Here is an 18,565-nt window from a genome sequence, read left to right as displayed (position 1 = left end):
TTCCATACACTAAGCATTATGCCAGCCTCTGGGTATGTAATGGTGAACAAAACGGATGTGACCTCTGACGCACCCTCGTGCTGACAGGCACTCGTTTATTTAATGACCAGTGAGCGTCTCCTGCCCGTGGGACCACATCAGGTGATGTGAGGAGGAGCAGTACACTTGCTTGCCCTCGTGAACCAAGTCTACTGATGGGAAAGACACACCCACAAAGCAAAAGTCTCACACAACATTACTGGAGTCTCACATACAGTTAAAGACAAAGTGGTTAGGGGGATCACCTACCTTGGCAAGCCATTTTACAGGTGCGAAAACTAAGGCCCAGAGAAGTAAAGTGATTTGCCATAATTCATACAGCGATGAGGAGCTAGAGTGCTAGAGGTGGGATGAGATTCTCATGACTCCAGGTCAATGTTCTTTCCACTCTGCTGTATTATATGACTGGGTTGTGTGATTATTCCATACTAAAGCTTCATGTTGAATTAGGAAAGGTCAGTGGCGGCCAGGGATTAAGTTTTGTTTAGTCATCTAGTCCTATGCACTGGACACTTAAAAGCATTTAATTTCTTAATCAATCAGCTGAAAACTTTAGGGAAAGCTTCCCCCCTCCAAAAACACTTACCAATAAATATATCTCACCCCATACAACTTTCAAAGGGCAACCAGACAAACTGCTGAGAAAGACACCGTTCAACTTTGACTCTTAGGAAATCAGTGCGTGTTCTGAGTTATTGCTTTCCTTTCTAATAGTCTTTTATAAAGTACTACGCAGCTACGTACCGCTTCTTCTGCATCCACCAGCTGACATCCCAAAAATGAAGTTAGATTGGGGAAGGACGGCCGTTTCCTTGAGTCAAAAGCCCAGCAGGATTGCATTATAAAGTATCTGTAAAAGCAAGAGAAGAGGAGTAAGCTGAGGAAATCCGAATAAAGAAAAGCTGATCATTTCCCACCATTTCTTGCTGGGGAGCTACTCACCAGCTATCGCCTGTTTGTTTTGTGGCAAGTACTCTACTAGACTTTGAACTCACACCAGAAAGGGCAAATTAGATGACGGACAGGAAATGCATTTTGTGGACCAGAAACTAGGAGATGGAGTCTTCTCACCCTCAAAAGAATTGAAGCCCCTAATTCACAGTATCTTCAGTTTTGTCCAGAAATCCCCAAAAGAAAAAGGAAGAGTTTCCTTTTCTTTCTTTTTTTTTTTGTTTTTTTTTGGTTTTTTTTGTTTTTTAAAGAGGAATCATGAATTTTGCATTAAGGAGTTTTACTTTTTTTTTTTTTTTGACATGCATTTGGAACTAGAGAGACTGTAAATTCCCGATTTCAGCCACCGTGCAGTCTGGTTTGAACTTACATCTCTTCCGTAGCATAAAATGGCTGATCCATCTTAAATCCACTTTGAATGAGTTTATAGAAGTTAGCGTCGACCGGAATACCAGGGTAAGGATTGACACCTGAGGAAGACATTGGGGAGGATAAACTATTTCATTTGTTTATTTATTCACTCGATTAACAAGCATGCACCGAGAGCTCCCACGGGCCAGACACTGCTTGGCGCGAGGCTGAAAGCGGGGAAAGTTGTGGCTCCCCCTCTCACGCGGGTATAGGCCGGTGGGGAAGACACGGCAGTAAAACGTGAAGTGGCGCAGGTGTCAGACTAGCGAGCTCTTGGGAGCATTAGAGGTGGCATGTCATGCACGCTTTGATTTAGGAATGGGGGTGAGGCATGGAGGGGGCAAGGGATGGCAGCAACGTGCAAAACTTACCGAGTGAGAATATCTCCCAGAGCAATATTCCATATGACCAGACGTCACTCTTTATGGTGTAGATCCCTTCAAATAAGCTTTCAGGAGCCATCCACTTTACAGGCAGACGAGCCTGTGTGGAGTCCAGGAGGAGATCAGTGGTGATCAGTGGTGAAGTGACTGAATGGTGAAGAGTATTTTCTTTTCTCTTACTAGCTAGATGATAAAATTTCTTGGCTTCCTAAAGCCACTCTTAATGCTTAATGGAGAAAATCATATTCCTCAAGTGGAAGGTTTTCACTTTTAAATCAATATTCTAACATAATAGCCTTACAAAAAGAAAACAAAACAAAAAATCCAAACAAACAAAAAACCAACCTAACTGGCTTTCTTTTTTTTTTTTTTTTTTTGAGAGAGAGCACATGCATGCAAGCGGGGGCGGGGGTGGGAGGCAGAGGGAGAGGGAGAATCTTTTTTTTTTTTTTTTTTTTTAAATTTTATTTATTTATTTGACAGAGACAGCAAGAGAGGGAACACAAGCAGGGGGAGTGGGAGAGGGAGAAGCAGGCTTCCCGTCGAGCAGGGAGCCCGATGTGGGGCTCGATCCCAGGACCCTGGGATCATGACCTGAGCTGAAGGCAGACGCTTAACGACTGAGCCACCCAGGCGCCCCGGAGAGGGAGAATCTTAAGCAGGCTCCACACTCAGCGCAGAGCCCGACACACTCAGCACAGGGTCCATCTCATGACCCCAAGATCATGACCTGAGCCGAAATCAAGAGTCAGATGCCCAACCCACTGAGCCACCCAGGTGTCCCACAGCTGGCCATCTCTTTAAAACTCATCTTGAGCAAAGCTTTGTGCTTGGAATGGGTAAGTTTAACAGTGGATAATTCCCATTAAGGAGTAATTAGTCCGTTGCCCAGAGGTACGTAGATACTGGTAAATTAGTGGGATATTTTGTAAAAGCATTTCTTGGAAGAACTTTAGTGGAAATGCCAGCTACAAAAATGTGGTGAGGGGGGTATATGTCATCACTTCCAGGAATGACACCAGGCTGGCTTCTGTGGCTTGAATAATTTCCAGTAACACGAAAGGCAGGTTTAGAGTTAGTATAGCCTCAGATTAGAATCAAGACACAGGGGCAGATAGGTTACTGGGATAGAGTTTTTTGTAGCATTTTCTTTTTCATGAGGTGAGGAGCCCTCCACAGTGCATGTTAAATCTGCCAAGTAAAATCAGACCCCAAAGGGCACCTGGCTGGCTCAGTCGGTAGAGCATGTGACTCGGGATCTCAGGGTCGTGAGTTCCAGCCCCACATTGGGTGTAGAGATTACTTAGGGAAATTAAAAAAAAAAAAATCAAAGCTCAAGAAAGAAACCCTATTTTAAATCCTATACAAACCGATGAGCTGATAGAATCAAACAGACTAGTCTGGTTAATTTGATTAATTAAGGGAATTAATTGAAGTGCCAAATGGAATTCACTTTCCCACATAAGAGACCACCAGCTAGTAAGGTAAAAACCACACAGCCACCCATGAGCTTTGATCATCTTTATGATTTCAGCTACGAGTGATGTATAGATCTAAAATCAGCTGAGATGGTTATTTGATTCTAATGGGAATAGTGTTTAATTTGATTTTTAACATTTATTGGCCGTTAACCCCAGGCAGGTGCTTTCATGTTGGTTTTATTGGTTTATTCCCACAACAACGCCAATGAGGTAAGCGGACAGTCCTCATGGGAAATGCTGCATGTGTCACAGTGTTTATGCACAGGCTTGGGGCTCAGACCATTCATGCTCTAGTCCATGTGCTGTGTAATCATGGGCAAATTATGGTTCTGTGCCTCGGTTTCCCCACCCACAACTGGGCACTTGGAGAACTAAATGAATGAATATATGTAAAGTGCTAAAAATAGTGCTTAGCACCCGGTAAGCACCAACCCAGTTCTTGGTGCCACTATTATTTCACAAGTGGGGACAATAAAGCACAGAAAAATTCCAAAAAAGAATAGGGGCTTAACTTTAGGTGTTGTGATTCTTACAAGCCACTCCTTCCAGTACACAATTTTATCATCTAGTATTTCCAATAGTTCTTAAATAACATATCTGTCCCTAGTTGGGATTTTATTTTTGTTTTTTTATTTTTTTAACAAGTCGATTTTGTCATATTTTAGGTTTCCCTGTGTGACCGTAATAAGATGCTAAATATTCATTAGCTAATATTTAATTTAAATATTGTGCCCTTTTAAAATTTACATTTAATATTTAATTTATATGTTGTACTTTAAAAAATGCTTTATTGTCTGCCAAATTCCCATACCTGGAAACATGACACTGGTTGCATTATAGCTAAGGGAACTGAAGTAAGTTCAAGTAATGAGTGTCTTTTAAGTGTCGATTGTACTCCAAGGTCCCTAACTGGTCTGTTCTGACTCACCCAAGGATAGATGTGATGCTACGTTGCTCAGGTTTTATTATAACTGGAATATTCCCTGAAGCTACAGAAAAAGCTTTTAAACATAAGAAAGCTGACTGCAGTGAGGAAGTTTCTGGAATCAAACCCGCGCTATAGTGAATGCGGATGTCTACCGTCCCAATAACAAAACACAAAATAACAGCATAAAAATATGTGAGAAATAGCAGCCTCACGTTGCCCCTGATAACGTAGTTGGTGTCACTCATAATATCCCGGGCCAGTCCAAAATCACAGATCTTCACCACTTTCCCATGGGTCACGAGCACGTTCCTGGCTGCCAGGTCTCTGTGAACACACTACAAAGAACGAAATGGGAGTGTTATTTACTCTGACGGAGATTATCACAGAGTGCAATTTTGCTTCCAGTTTCAAGTTCAGCAGGAGTTACAAATGACAGCAAAGTGCGGTTCATCGAGGTGTCTTATCTTTACTGGGCCACCGGCAGTCATCACGCGTGACGTGCGGCACACAGAGGGAATGCAGATGGCCCAATTCTTCAGCTGTTGTGGATGCAGTCATTTGTGCTGCTTATGGAACATTCCCGGAGGCCAAGAGGATGGGTTCTTAGAAAGGAGATCAAACCTGGCTGGGTGTTGTGTCTTCCTATAAATAAAAGACACAATACCGGGGCCCAGTGTTGAGCTCCCTCCCAAAGGGACTTTTGGAGGCTCTTGTCCAGTGGGGGGGAGAAAATTATCTCTTTTCTGACTGGAAAACAGCTTTGGCAATGAGAGTACGATCAAAGAAAATATCTGGAAAAAAACAAAAAATAAGTTTGGGAAGGTTGACTAAAGTGGAATTAGGAGCCCCTGGATGGACAGAGGACATGACATGAATCTGAGCGGTCTGGCAAGAGAATAAACTCTGAGAAGGAAGATATTCAAAGGAATAGAGCACTAGGAGCTGAAGGTCCAAAGGACTCTCTTCAATCTTGAAAAATAAAAGCAAAAACCAGGCAGACTAAAATCCCGCTAGCTCTCCTTCCTCCCTCTCCAGTTTTCTGAGAGTATTGCGCGCTGCCTGTAGACTCCATTTACACTTCACCCCCTTTACTACTGGCCCCCTGCACCCTGCCTTCCTCCTCCCAGATGTCTGCCCCAGCTGCCTGGGCTAAGCCCCGCAGTGACGTGCACGGCACCAATCCAGTTGAGATGGGATTTGGCCTCCTGGTGGCACCTGGTACTGCCGGGCCAGCCCCTCCTCCTTCAGGTCCCTCCTTCTGTGAATTCAGCACGTCACTGGCCCCTGTTTTCTTCCTACTGCCTGGTGGAACCTGTTTCCTCCTGGGCCTCCATGCAAGCCTGCTCTCATTCCCCAGGGCCGCACCCTCTTGGTCCGCACCCTCCCGAGCCACTTCGTCCAAACCGAGGGATGCAACTACCATCACCCAACCTCTGTTTCCAACCCAAACATTTCTCTTGAGCTTCAGATAGGAATATCTGCTGGGCTAGGCCCTACTCTACTGCCCCGGGAACCACATGCTACACATTTAACTCATGACCTTTCTCAACTGACTTCCTCCTGACTTTGTGTTCCCTGCCCTATCCCATGTTCCCTGCTGGTTTTCCTTTTCCTCAGAAATCTCCTCTAGCCAAAGCACGAGCTCCTTCCCCAAGCCTTTTCTGCACCGTCCCCCACCCCTGGTTCTGATATGTGTGTGTCTTTCCTGGGTTCCCAGAGCTTACGTGAACACAAGTATTTACCACACTACAGTGTCATCTTTGATTTGCGTGTCTACTTGTCTCTTTCTCCCCTGTCAGTGATAGCACCTAGTCAGTGCTTGAGTAACGCTGGATGGAGTCACGGAGGCTACGGGGAAAGCAAGGAGCGACCAGAGAAGTAGGGAGAAAAGACAAACGGAGACAGTGACATCATGGTGTAGAGGATAAGGCCTAAAGGGAAAACAAGGTGAGAGGGTCTAAGAAACTGGATATTCCTCAAAAAAGTTCTTATTATAACAAGCCCAGAGAGTAAAAAAGCAATGCCCCTTGACCTCCAGTTGTGAGTAGTTTGCGTATTTACTTCAAGACAGGCAGCAAACCAGGCCAGACGATCGAGGTGGCCAAGTAGGTGAACTATAGTTAAAGCAACTATAGATACACTGGAGAAAAGAGGAATCCAACAGCAGGCAGGGAAGATGAGGAGAAGAACGTGTCTCAGACAGATGAATGGATAAAAAAGATGTGGTATATATATACAGTGGAATACTATTCAGCCATCAAAAAATGAAATCTTGCCATTTGCAGCGACATGGATGGAACTGGAGGGTATTGTGCTAAGTGAAATAAGTCCACCAGAGAAAGACATGTATCATATGATCTCACTGATATGTGGAATTTAAGAAGCAAAACAGAGGAGCATAGGGGAAGACAGGAAAAAATAAAACAAGACGAAATCAGAGAGGGAGACAAACCATAAGAGACTCTTAACTATAGGAAACAAACTGAGGATTGCTGGAGGGGAGGAGGGTGGGAGGGATGGGGTAACTGGGTGGTGGACATTGGGGAGGATATGTGATGTAATGAGCCTGGGTATTATATACAACTGATGAATCACTGACCTCTACCTCTGAAACCAATAATACATTATATGTTAATTAATTGAATTTAAAAAAAAAGAATATGTCCCAGAGATGAGGGGTGGGAAAATATTAAGAGACAGGAATTTTTTTTTTAACTAGTGAGCAAGGATGCCCACATTTGGAAAAAGAAAAGCAAAGAAGACAACATGCACTTTCAACATCCATGAGGGAAAAAAAAAAAACCACTGAGATTCTAACTGGAGTTGCGCGAAACATACAGATTAACTTGGACAGAATTGGCTTTTCTAATAAACCCTGAATCTCTCCTACATGAACATGGTAGAGTTCATTTATTCAGGCCTCCTTTTTGCCATTTAATAATGTTTCGTGTGGGTCTCGTATATTTCTTGGGTTTATCTCAAGATGCTTCCCAGGTTTGGTTGCTATTGTGAACATCATTTTTTTCTGTTCTTCAAAGCTGTTGATTTATTTCATGTTAATCTTTTTTTAAATTGAGATATACCTGACCTATGACAATATATCAGAGAAAGTAATTTTTTTAAGGAAAAAAAATACAGTTGAAATGATTCTCTCCAAATTCAAAGAGAACAAGGAGAGAGGAGGGACCTGGAGGAAAGAGGGAGAAAGAGAAGCAAAGATTCAAAGGGAAAAGAAGAGGGAAGAGTTTGGGAAACACACAGAAGGTAACAGAACATAAGATGGTGCAGACAGAAAGCAACCAGAGAAGTGACTTCCATCTGCTCACAGGTAAGAGATGCTTGAAATGTCCGAGAACAGGGCTGAGAGACAATTATAGAAAGAATGCAAAACTGAGGTAGAAACCAGGGTTTGAGGCAGACTCCACGACCCTCACATCAACGTCCTATAAGTCTGGGATGAACAACAGAGGAGGCAGCAGGTGCACCAGGATCCTGCTAGCCCACCACACGGCCCAGCACGCTGTGGTGGAGGCCTCGCTTACCTGGGGTCAAATGCCCATGCGCAGAGCACAGCCTTGAACAACGTGGACTGACTGTCCCAGGAAGGACTGACGCTGTACGCCTCGCTTTGACTTCCTAGCTGGAAGTCTCAGGGGACTTTGGACCGCCCGGGAGGGCTTCGACAACCATTATCTAATAAGGGATCTCAGGCATTCCCCCTGTAATTCACCCACAGCTGCTGTAATGAACGTTCTATATGGCTCCAACAGTGAAGGGGGTGGTGGATGGTGGGGGAGACGGACTTTAAGGGATACAAGTTGAAATAAGAAAAAGGAAAGCACATCTCATTTCAAAAATTATCTTGTTGTGGCTGTCAGTTTCTCCTTCAAAAGGGGCTTACCGACTTAAATTCCAGAAATTCCATTCCTTTGGCAACTTGATACGCAAAGCAAAGAAGGTCTTCAAATGTCAGCACGTTTAAGTCCTCTTCTTCCTCCAGCCTTTTTTGGTTTTCATATTCAATTTCATCTGTAAAACAAAACTGGTCAGTTGCTGGGCAGTTGCTTGCCACAGGTCTAAGACGTTGCCCCATTACATCCCCATGGGGAGGTTATCAAAGCCATAGTGAGGAGGGATGCCCAGACTACAAAGGAAGCTCCCCAGCACTGGGGCTAACCCATTCATGCTAAACCTGTGGGGCTTCTGAAGGGTCAGCCAAAGATTCCTTTTGGTTAGAGGAGTAACCTCTCCAGCTGCTTTGGTGACAGACAGCCTCCTGATCAGTCAGGAGCTTCTGATCCTCCTCTTTTGTGCGAGGTAGTTTTGTCACATGGGAAAGAATTAGCATTGCACCACCACATTTCATGAACTGCACTGGGCACCTACTGTACTTCCATTTAATCCTTCCGATGGTACTATGACGAAAGTACTATTGGGCCCATTTCACAGATGACAAAATTGTGGCTCAGATGGTTACATAAATTGTCCAAAGTCTTCCAGCCAGAAAGTGAAGGAACCCAAGGTTAACGCAACTTCTGTCTGACTCCAGAACTCATCATTTTTCCACTTGTCAGTAATCAATGGCTCTAATTAATTTATGATTTTAAAAAGAACAACCTGACTAAATAAAACAGCCCTCTGTGTTTATTAGCTGCATGCTGACATCAAATACACAATACGTAAACTGTTGGCTTTTCACTACCTTTAAAGCAAATATGCATTAATACAGCCTTCAGGGGACATTAGCAAAGAAAAACATGCTTTGCATTGACACACTTTTTAAAAAAAACAACTAACAGAATTCCTGTATCTGTTTCTATTTTAAGGTGCTACTAATTAGAATAAAATATTACCTTCGGATTGGAATGAATTCCCATTGAACCCTGAGATATGATCCAAGTCCTGGTGTATCTGAACTTCTCTTGAACCAGGCATACTATTAAAAAAATTATTTTGTTATTTATGTTCTTCTTCTGAGTAGACATTTAAAAAAATACAATTCATCAAAGAAATGAATTCTAGTTATAAATGGGCTTTCAGATTAAAAGCACAGCATCCACTTGTCCATTTTTTTGCATGTGTGGACATTAAAAACATGTGTGGAATTGAGCTTGCCAAGTCTAACGAGGAGAGAAGTGATCCCCATTATCTGTACAGGGTCCCACAGTTCAAACAGGACCTCACTCAGTCCTTGTCACAACTCGACAAGCTGGGTGTCAGAGTCACATTTTATAAAAGACTTGGTGAGATAAATGTGATTTGCTGAAATCATGAAGCTAGCAAAATGTACAATTAGGACTCACACCTCTTTTGTTTCTAAAAGCCCACTTTCCCTATGAAAGTTCCTGTAATACAGATCTTCTACAAAGACCTGTCGTTTTAACATCCTTCTTTTCTCAAGTTGGTCTTTGTAAATAAAGTGCATTTCCTTTTCCTGTGAAATTAATAAACAGTAATAACGAAACTCTCTTGTGGTGTATTACATAAAATTCTTCACTGAGGAATTCTGTGTGCATTATATACAGACAATGAGTCCATATATTCCAGCATACAAATTCATCCCAATTTACAATTTCCATATCTTTGGAAAATGACTTTATGCTTGCAGACCACAAATATTCCTGCGTCACTTCGGTGTATTTAATACTCCAGTGACTAGAATGAATCAAAGGCCCAGTTGACCGGCATTAGTTGTTGCTGACCGTGGAGTGCGGATCACACCATCTGACTCATTAAGAGACTCTATTCTAGAATACAGATGACATTGCAGAATTTTCTCGGTTTTAGAATATGAGCTAAGAAACAAGTGTGAAAGACAAGACTGGTGTGACAGGCGTGAACTGGTTACGGGCAACCACACAAAGACGCCCATGGGGATCTCCAAGGGGCCTCCCAGCTTTAAGATGCTAGGTCTCTGTCTCAGAACTTAGAAGGCCAAAGGCCTGCACTGAAACCTACACGCTAAGAAAAACAAGGCTGGAATCTCAAGCGCACCCTCCGAAAGTCCCTCGGTAAAGACAAAAGTTTCTAAAGACCTGCTTTTAGGATAAGGGAGAGTTTTCACATGTGTGGAGGAAATAGGAAGACACTGTGGATCGAGGAATCATTCTATTAAGAATGCCTGTGAATTCATTCAGAGATAGGTGTTATATGATGTTTAAGTAATTAGCAAGAAATTCCCAGGGATGAAGAGGAGCATCCCACCAAACTCCTACAGCCCTCATTTATGCATGCTAAAACAAAAAATCCTACCCGGACTGAGAATCACTCAGGCTCCCCATGGATGGCAGAATATACAACACAGAGCATAGAGACAAATGTTACCGCTACTTAATTTCGTCTCCGTCACATTATGTCAACTGATCCATTCTAATTTTTGAAAATCCAATTTATGAGTTCAGAGCTCTTTTGCATCAAACTCCCAAGACCTGAACTACTCTCTACGAATATGTCAAAGACTTTGGGAAAAGTGTTCATTCTTTCTACTAATTCCTACGTGTCATCCAGGAGAGGTGAAAGACTGAATAATGCACTCTTCCCAAAACTGTATATGTGTCCAGAGTGTGATTCAGGCACAGGTGGACGGAGACAGCTACAGCCCCTGTGCCATAGGAAAGCGAAGGTCTCATTGTTCCACATGAGCAGAGAAACTAGAACAAAGATAAGTGACCTTTCGGGGCGCCTGGGTGGCTCAGATGGTTGAGCGTCTGCCTTCGGCTCAGGTCATGATCCCAGGGTCCTGGGATCAAGCCCCGCGTTGGGCTCCTGGCTCAGTGGGGAGCCTGCTTCTCCCTCTCCTTCTGCCTCTCTCCCTGCTCATGCTCTCTCTCTCTATCTCTGTGTCTCAAATGAATAAATAAAATCTTTAAAAAAAAAAAGATAAGTGACCTTTCTAGATCTTAGAGCCCATAGACCACACAATGCTGGACTCTGGCTTTCAGAGACCCGCCAGTGCGGGGTGTTTAACCTTCATAAGGGGGCTGTGTTCTGTAACGTATCATTGTGAAACCCTGGCCCACTTCTCTTACCTGGAATTTGGGTGTGATTGGAAAGTGGGGTAAAAACTGAAATTGTGTTCCTTGAAAATCTCTGTCCATGTCCTGTGAAATTTTTCTCTTTTATTTCTTAGATAGTTGAGAAGATCACCATAGCAACAATATTCAAAAATCAAGTAAATTGGTCCTGAAATAGAATTTTCATTATAGGTATACAAATTCCAAATAATTCTCTCAGATGTCTGTGTGGCAGATGACATCATCTACGAGAACCTACTTTTCCCCTGACTTGGGGAGAGTACAACTTTTTCTGATTTTATCTCTTCTTATACTTTAAACTCAATTTCGGCTTTTGGCTCTAACTCCTTTGGAAAGCGGTCTCTTTCTGCCTTCCATTTGGGCCCTTGTTGTCCACTGCCTCACCAATAACCCCCGGCCACTTGGATTCTCCAGTTTGCAACTAACCAGGAGTAATATGCCAACTGCGTTGTGAGCACTTGGCAAATCTATGCCCATCTGTTGTTTGCCTGAGGAGGGAGATACAGGTCACGAGCAGCCTCCTAGATCTATTTGCTCTTGTTCTCTTCTTTCTTGACCCCGTCCCAGAAGGAATGACCCGCGAGCACGTCTTTCCGGTACTTCTAGGCAGAAGTGAATCAGAGCGCATGCTCCACTGAGTGCTGGGAAAATGAAGTTTGAAATTCCGCCTTCGCTGTGCCTTATTTGAAGCAGCCCAAACTGGGCAATGGCCAAGCTCTGCGGCCATTCTCCCCACTGCATGGAGGCCAGCTTCACAGGCTGGGGAGAAGCTCCCTCTGAGCAGGTAGAATGAGATACCACCACAAAGTGTACCTGCAGTGCTGTTGTTGTTTTTAAGCAGGTTAGAATTATGTGGCATATGCCGGTCCAGAGAGGCATTCTCTACACTGACCCATCTGATTTCGTAGTGCTCACTGTCTAACTCCGTTCGGGTTTGAGGGCCCGTACTATGACTGAGGAAAGAGGAAAAATTGAGAACAAACGTCCTCTTTGTCTTCTGGCTAAAATATTGTTGATGAGATGTTTTTAGCAGGAATTGATTACCTGACAGCGTGCATGCCCCCAGCAGATTCACGATATTCTCGTGGTTTCCCAGGTGAGTCATCATTTTGAGTTCGGACATGAGAGCCTCTCTTTCAGAACTGTCTGCCTTTTCTGTCAATGGAAAAGCATAAAAAAATATAAAACTGAAGCAAAATAGGTATTTTAGATCGTTTAATAAATTTAAACTTTCTTCAGTTCAGAGCAGATTTGCATGAAAATTTTAAAATGCATAAAATAATTCATGAATTTTGAATAATAACATCTTGTGTTTAAGACAGAATTTCAACGATTGCAGTATAAAAGTTTAGTCTGATAATGTGCCTTTCTACTGGACATTCCTCTACTTACCAAAATAAAAATCTTTATATTGACCCTCAAAAAACAAAATAAAACAAAACAAAATGCATGATTTTTCCTCCTTGGTAGAAGTTAATAAATATACTGAAGGGAAAAACATAACTTTTTTTTTTGACTCTTGGATTTGTTGGACACAGAGAGACAAGATAGGACTGTTAGCAAGGTTGGCTCCAGCCTGTGGTCCTCAGATTTAAAATCTTAAAATTGTCAATGGGTCCAATGGTGAGAAGGTCAAAGAGACCAATTCCCACTAACCAAGTTCTCAAGAGACTCACTAATTGATCATGAGAAACATAACTGCAGAATAAGCTAGAATGTATCCGTTGGCTAATGCATTCTCTCCCTGAAGATAAGTCTAGATAGCTTGGCAAATTGTACTCATAATCTTGCTTAGATGCATAGCATGACGGTAGTTATTGATAAACTCAAAGGTCTCATGTCACGGAGAGTGAGGTGCCCAGGTGATTGGGGCACTCCAGCCCAGGAGGGTGCTGGAGCCCTAGGCACCAGGCACCCTCTCCTCTGTTAATGTATTCTTTCTTACAGACATAGTAACTTTTCTTTACATTCAATGAAGATTTGATTCGATATTTCCAGGTGTCATTATTTTGTCTTGGAAGACACCTAGCCTTTATGCTAACTTTTTCAGATCACTGATGCCATCTATTTTGATTTAGTGAGCTCTTGGGCATATCCTTACTACCAACATCTTGGCATGGGAGTGAGATTCTTCACTGTGAGCGCTATGACCCACTAATATGGGTCATGTCTTCTGCTGTTTCATGTTTTATAGGGGTCCATGGCTTTCAAATGTCCATGTCTTGTTCCTCACAACCAAGTAATATATTTTATGGGGTACTTAACTTTTTCAAAGCACTTTCATTACCTGACCTTCATTTATTCTTATCCATTCTTTCACTGAACAAGTATTTATTGAATGTCTACAGTGTATGAGGCAATGTGCCAAGCAATGGGGACTGAAAGATAGACAAGACACAGCCCTTGTCTTCCTGGAGTTTAGAGTCTCCTGGAAAAGGAAGACAAGTAGATAAACAATTATAACCTAGTGTGATAAATGCAAAGTGGCAAATGAATGGAGGGGGTGCTGTGGGGTCACACAAGAGGGACACCTAACCTAGCCGTGGGGAGGTATGGAAGGGAACGCCAAATGCATGTGCTGAGACCTGAGGAAAAATAAGAGTTCACCAGGTGAATTTACAGTGGGGAGGGAGGGAGAACATTCTGTACTGAAGTAATAGATTGGGCAAAGATCAAAATACAGAAAACACAGTAAACAGATACAACCCTTGTCCTCGTGGGGCTTACAGACTAATGTGGCAGATGAGACGTGAATAGGATAATTAAGCAAATATGTCCCTAAAACTGCAATAAATTGCATGGGAAAGAAGCCTACGGAGAGCTAACAGAGCATACGGCACGGAACTTGATCTCTTCTGCGGTGTGAGAGAAGGCTTTCCTGGGGAAGTGATATTTGTGCTGAGATCTAAAGGAGGAGTGGGAGAGAACTGCATGAAAGGGGAAGGGTGAGCAGAGGGATGGGCCTGTACGAAGGCCCTGGGATGGGAGGGAGCATGGTGTTCTGGAGGAACTGAAAGAAGGCCAGTGTGCTGAGTGCGAGACGGGAAGGTGGGCAGCCAGATCGCGCAGGGCTGTGGACACTACTTCGGGAGTGATCAAAAGCACCTGGCAACATTAAGTAGGAAAATGATCCGCTTTGCATTTCATTGTCGTCACTTGGGGCTTCAATATAGAGACTCCTAAAGGAGGTAAGAGTGCATAAGGATCCCGGCCTGGAAGGCTACTGCAGCCGTTCGTTCAGGAGAGATAGATTCGGACTAGAGATGAGGAGAGGATGGATTCAAGGAACACCAAGCAGGGAACCTGAGAGGGATGGCTTGTCGGGGGCTGGAATGAAGGCGGTTTCTGGTTCACCTGACTGTGGGGAATGTGGCGAGTCACTGGTACTCGTAACCAATCACAGACAGGGAGCGTTGATGGAGGGCCAGAGTTGGAGGAGTTCAATCTGAATTAGGGAAACTTTGGAGACACCCAAGCATTTGGACATAACCTGAGGCTCGGAAGGGAGGCACGATTGTGAGAACCATTGGTACACGGGACGAGGGCATGGGTGTCGCTGGCACAGCCTGTGGAGAGCGTGTGGAGTGAAAAGGGAAGGAGGCCCAGGAGCAAGCCTTCAGGAACCCCACATAAAAAGCCGGGCAGAAGACGAGGAGCCAGCAAGAGGACTGTGAAGCAGGCAGAGAGGCAGGAGGAAAAACAAAAGAATATGGTGACATGGAAACCAGAGGAAGAGAGGGTTTAAAGGAGAAAACAGTCAATGGTGCCAATCTATGCTGAAAAGTCAAGCAGCATGAAGACTAAAAGATGCCCATTAGACCTGGTTTGTTGGAGGTTGCTGATTCCCTCAGCAAAAGCCAACTGGGGCGCTCTGGCTGAGTGAGTGATGCTAAGGGGAGGGATGGCGGTGGACGCCAGGTGGGAGGTAATGAAGCCACGAGTGGGAAGTGAGAATACAGAGGGCTTCAATTTGTTCTTCTACCCAGGGTCTGTGTCAAAATGTGAAAAACAACATCTGCCTGTAGTAACAGTACCCCCTAATACTGAAGCTGAAAACACTCAACAAAACCAGAAGAGGAAGAAGAGATGGAGTTTTGCGTTCATGACTTGTATTTTATATTCACGACTTGGTTGACCCAAACCCCAACTCAGTCCCCTTTTAGCCTTGAAGCATGGCAAGCAGCAACCATAAAAATGATGGAAAAGAGTAAACGAGGAGGCTGGAGACCATGCTTCCCATTTTTGTGCATCATTGTGGACATCATTGCACTTGCACTTTTTTTTTTTTTAAGATTTTACTTATTTGGGGCGCCTGCATGGCTCAGTCGGTTGAGCGTCTGCCTTCGGCTCAGGTCATGATCCCGGGGTCCTGGGATCGAGCCCCACATTGGGCTCCCTGCTCAGCGGAGAGCCTGCTTCTCCCTCTCCCTCTGCCTGCCACTCTGCCTACTTGTTCTCTCTATCTCTCTGTCAAATAAATAAATAAAATCTTTAAAAAAAAAAGATTTTATTTATTTGAGAGAGAGAGAGACAGAGACAGAGATAGCCACAGAGAGCACAAGCAGGGAGGAGAGGGAGAAGCAGGGTCCCTGCCGAGCAGGAAGCCCCACGCTGGGATCACGACCCGAGCCAAAGGCAGACACTTAACCGACTGAGCCACCCAGTCACCCCACTTTACTGTACCTTTCAGCATTTTGACTGCCACCTGGATTGAGACTCCAGTTTTACTAATTCCGTAAGCTGTTGCATTCATCACTTTTCCGAAAGCACCTGATCCCAGCACCTTCCCTGCAAGACAAATGGTGAGTGAGGGCATGTTAGAGGTTTTCCAATAGAAAGGAAATGTTACAGAAACATTGGGACTATTCGATTCTTACCAAATTCTAAATTTTCTCTTGGAAACTCCCATTTGAGATCATATTCATATTCTCTGAAATCAATGTAGAAGTACTCATTATCCAAAGAGCCGGTCACCTGTACCATTTGCAACTGGCTTTCATACCTAAATTGCTTCAGAGATGAAATAATGGGTCAATTAGCAACAGGCAGGCCCTTAGAAATGGGAAACAGGGATGAATTTTTACCTTTGCTTTTACCTTTTTGTACTTGTGACAAATGAGCATGGTTAGAACGGCAATGAAGGGAAGACAAAGCCCGACTGTTGCATAGAAGGAGATGTTGTCTTGGATGAAAGGGAAGGGCCCTGCAAGGCAAGAGTGTCACCGAGCAATGAACCTGTGTTCCTGGTTGATGGAGTAGAATCTTATTATCGTCTCTCACCTCCTGTTTGAGAAACCATCATTTGCAGTCCTTACAAGCACTTGACAGATACTCATCTCCCCACAGAAAATCAGGCAATGTTCATCTAAAGGACAAGTTCCCTTTCTAGAAAATTTTGAATGATTTTGACCCCATTTTTACAAATCACTTCCTAGGGTTATACAAATGACACCTAGTTAAACCCACGGGATACATAAGTCAGATAAAAAAAAAAAAAAAAGAATTCTGTGCTCTCCCGATGAAGGTATCGTATGAATGGGAAGTTAGTTTTGGGATGCTGGTGATTCTCAACTCTCAGTGTAGGCGGGCGGGTTTCAGACTTGTTTAAATTAGGAGGGTTCTAAAAAAACAAACTCAAAAGTATAAAACAGCAGGCTAAAGGAACAGAAGGAGATCAACCAAGAGGTAAAATGGTAGGGACCCCAATTACTAAATCAGTTTCTCTGGAGTTAAATCTTTCGGTAGAAACTTCCTGTTCTTGGGGTTTATGGTTCTACCTTCATCACTGTAACGCGTGAGTCACACTCACGTAGGGAGAAGTCACTCTGCCCCTGAATTACAAAATAGCATATGTTCAGTGGGGATTCTTGCTTGACTCAAAAAGCCTTCTTGTCTCACACACCGAACCTATGTGCTCTGGTGAAATTCCCCAAATAAAAGCCAACGACAGGGACGGCCTTCTAGTGGGGAATTCCTGGAGGTGGTACATTACAATAGCGACTGCTGTCTACCTGATGAGTTTAAAAGGATTGTTTCACAAGATGTGCCAAGGGAATTGTAGGCACAGCACTTCACCAGGAATCCCTTCATGGCTTCACTCATGTTAAGGGTGCTGCTTGATATCCACTGTCCGAACACTTTTCTGTTAGCCTTTTTATTCCAAATTCCTTCTGTGATCTCCTCTGTGCAGCTGAAAAGAAATGGCAGACAGAGAAGTTAGGCAGGTGGGGCTGTCGTCAGATTAGAAGTTAGGGTTGGTCTCGGGAGGTTGGAAAGGGATTTCGCTGTTAAAAGTTATCAGAAACACTCTGTGACCGTTGAGAATTATGGTTGACTCAGAAGGCAAACATTTTAAATACTTCATCATTTCTTCTTAAAGTGTATTCATGAGAAAGAGTCAATATGTCAGAGAGAGTGTGAGTTCTATGTTCTTCCAACACAAGGGACATCAATGTCTTCCTTACTTGGAAGACTTGTCGGAACACTTCTTCCAGGTCCAAGATGGTAAGGGGTAGCCATCAGAGGAACACGAAGCCTGACTTGCTGATGTCTTGGCTAGCACCTGAGGTTTCCCTGTAGAGAATAACACATAAAATAAGCTCCTGTGGTATGGGACTTTCCAGAAACGGCTTCAGCGTTCGCTTCATCGAGGCTGCCTGTCCACTCCAAGCTGTTTGCGCCTCGGTGAGGGTGTCTCATATGCAGGATGACTCAAGCCCTCTGGTTATTCCCTTTCTGCCCCTTGTATGGAATTTCCTGTCCAGCAACCCTACCACCCATCTGCGGAACACTACTTTTCCACTGCCAGGCCCCTCCTGTGGAGAGCGGAGGCGTGCAAATCTATTACCTCCAAGAATCAAATTGATTCTTGGCTTCAGAAGAAACACCTACAAAAAGTCCAACGAAATGTACTCTCATCTTTTTATATCTTCTTCTTTTAAAGAAACAGAAATTACTAAGACAAACAAATGGCAGGTAATGTGACTTTTAGCTATTCCTTAACATGACCTTTCAAAGTACCAAAGTCAATGAGACACTACACTAAAGTGCGCTCAGAGAGGACATGGAAGAAGTATCTTAGCTTCAAAGGATGAAGTATCTTAGCTTCAAAGGATGAACATAGAAAGAGATATCTATCTATCTATATATCGATTGATCGATTGATCGATAGATCTATATATAAATAAAGCCAGTAGATTTGAAGTAAAATTTCAACATACTTCAGCATATAAAAATAGCTTATAGCATCCCTTCTAAGCCATTGCTTAGCTCTTTCTGGTCATAGTTAATACATAATGAAGGAGTTATAAAATGAAAATGAAATTTCTTGATAATTTA

At 43.4% G+C, this 18,565-nt stretch overlaps 1 protein-coding gene and 1 non-coding gene across 5 annotated transcripts in view; one reads left to right on the top strand and one right to left on the bottom strand.

Annotated features, from left to right (window-relative positions):
- Positions 1-18,565, bottom strand: part of FLT3 (fms related receptor tyrosine kinase 3) — a 109,079-nt gene that overhangs the window by 5,170 nt on the left and 85,344 nt on the right. For all 4 annotated transcript variants that reach the window (XM_078070528.1, XM_078070527.1, XM_078070529.1 and 1 more), the window contains 13 exons: positions 17,692-17,800; positions 17,239-17,417; positions 16,324-16,430; positions 16,105-16,237; positions 15,911-16,015; positions 12,272-12,382; positions 11,222-11,375; positions 9,047-9,129; positions 8,095-8,222; positions 4,406-4,528; positions 1,773-1,884; positions 1,361-1,460; positions 784-889 (listed from right to left, as the gene is read on the bottom strand). In XM_078070528.1, the coding sequence (XP_077926654.1) occupies positions 784-889; positions 1,361-1,460; positions 1,773-1,884; positions 4,406-4,528; positions 8,095-8,222; positions 9,047-9,129; positions 11,222-11,375; positions 12,272-12,382; positions 15,911-16,015; positions 16,105-16,237; positions 16,324-16,430; positions 17,239-17,417; positions 17,692-17,800 (1,550 nt within the window). The remainder of the gene's footprint in view (positions 1-783; positions 890-1,360; positions 1,461-1,772; positions 1,885-4,405; positions 4,529-8,094; positions 8,223-9,046; positions 9,130-11,221; positions 11,376-12,271; positions 12,383-15,910; positions 16,016-16,104; positions 16,238-16,323; positions 16,431-17,238; positions 17,418-17,691; positions 17,801-18,565) is intronic.
- Positions 3,005-3,077, top strand: TRNAP-CGG (transfer RNA proline (anticodon CGG)). Its single transcript has one exon. It is a non-coding gene; the product is annotated as a tRNA-Pro (tRNA).

The sequence above is a fragment of the Halichoerus grypus genome, chromosome 4 (genome assembly GCF_964656455.1).
Source record: "Halichoerus grypus chromosome 4, mHalGry1.hap1.1, whole genome shotgun sequence".
Lineage (NCBI taxonomy): Eukaryota > Metazoa > Chordata > Mammalia > Carnivora > Phocidae > Halichoerus > Halichoerus grypus.
The sequence above is the reverse complement of the archived record's forward strand: the minus strand, read 5'-3'. Positions and strand labels throughout refer to the sequence as shown.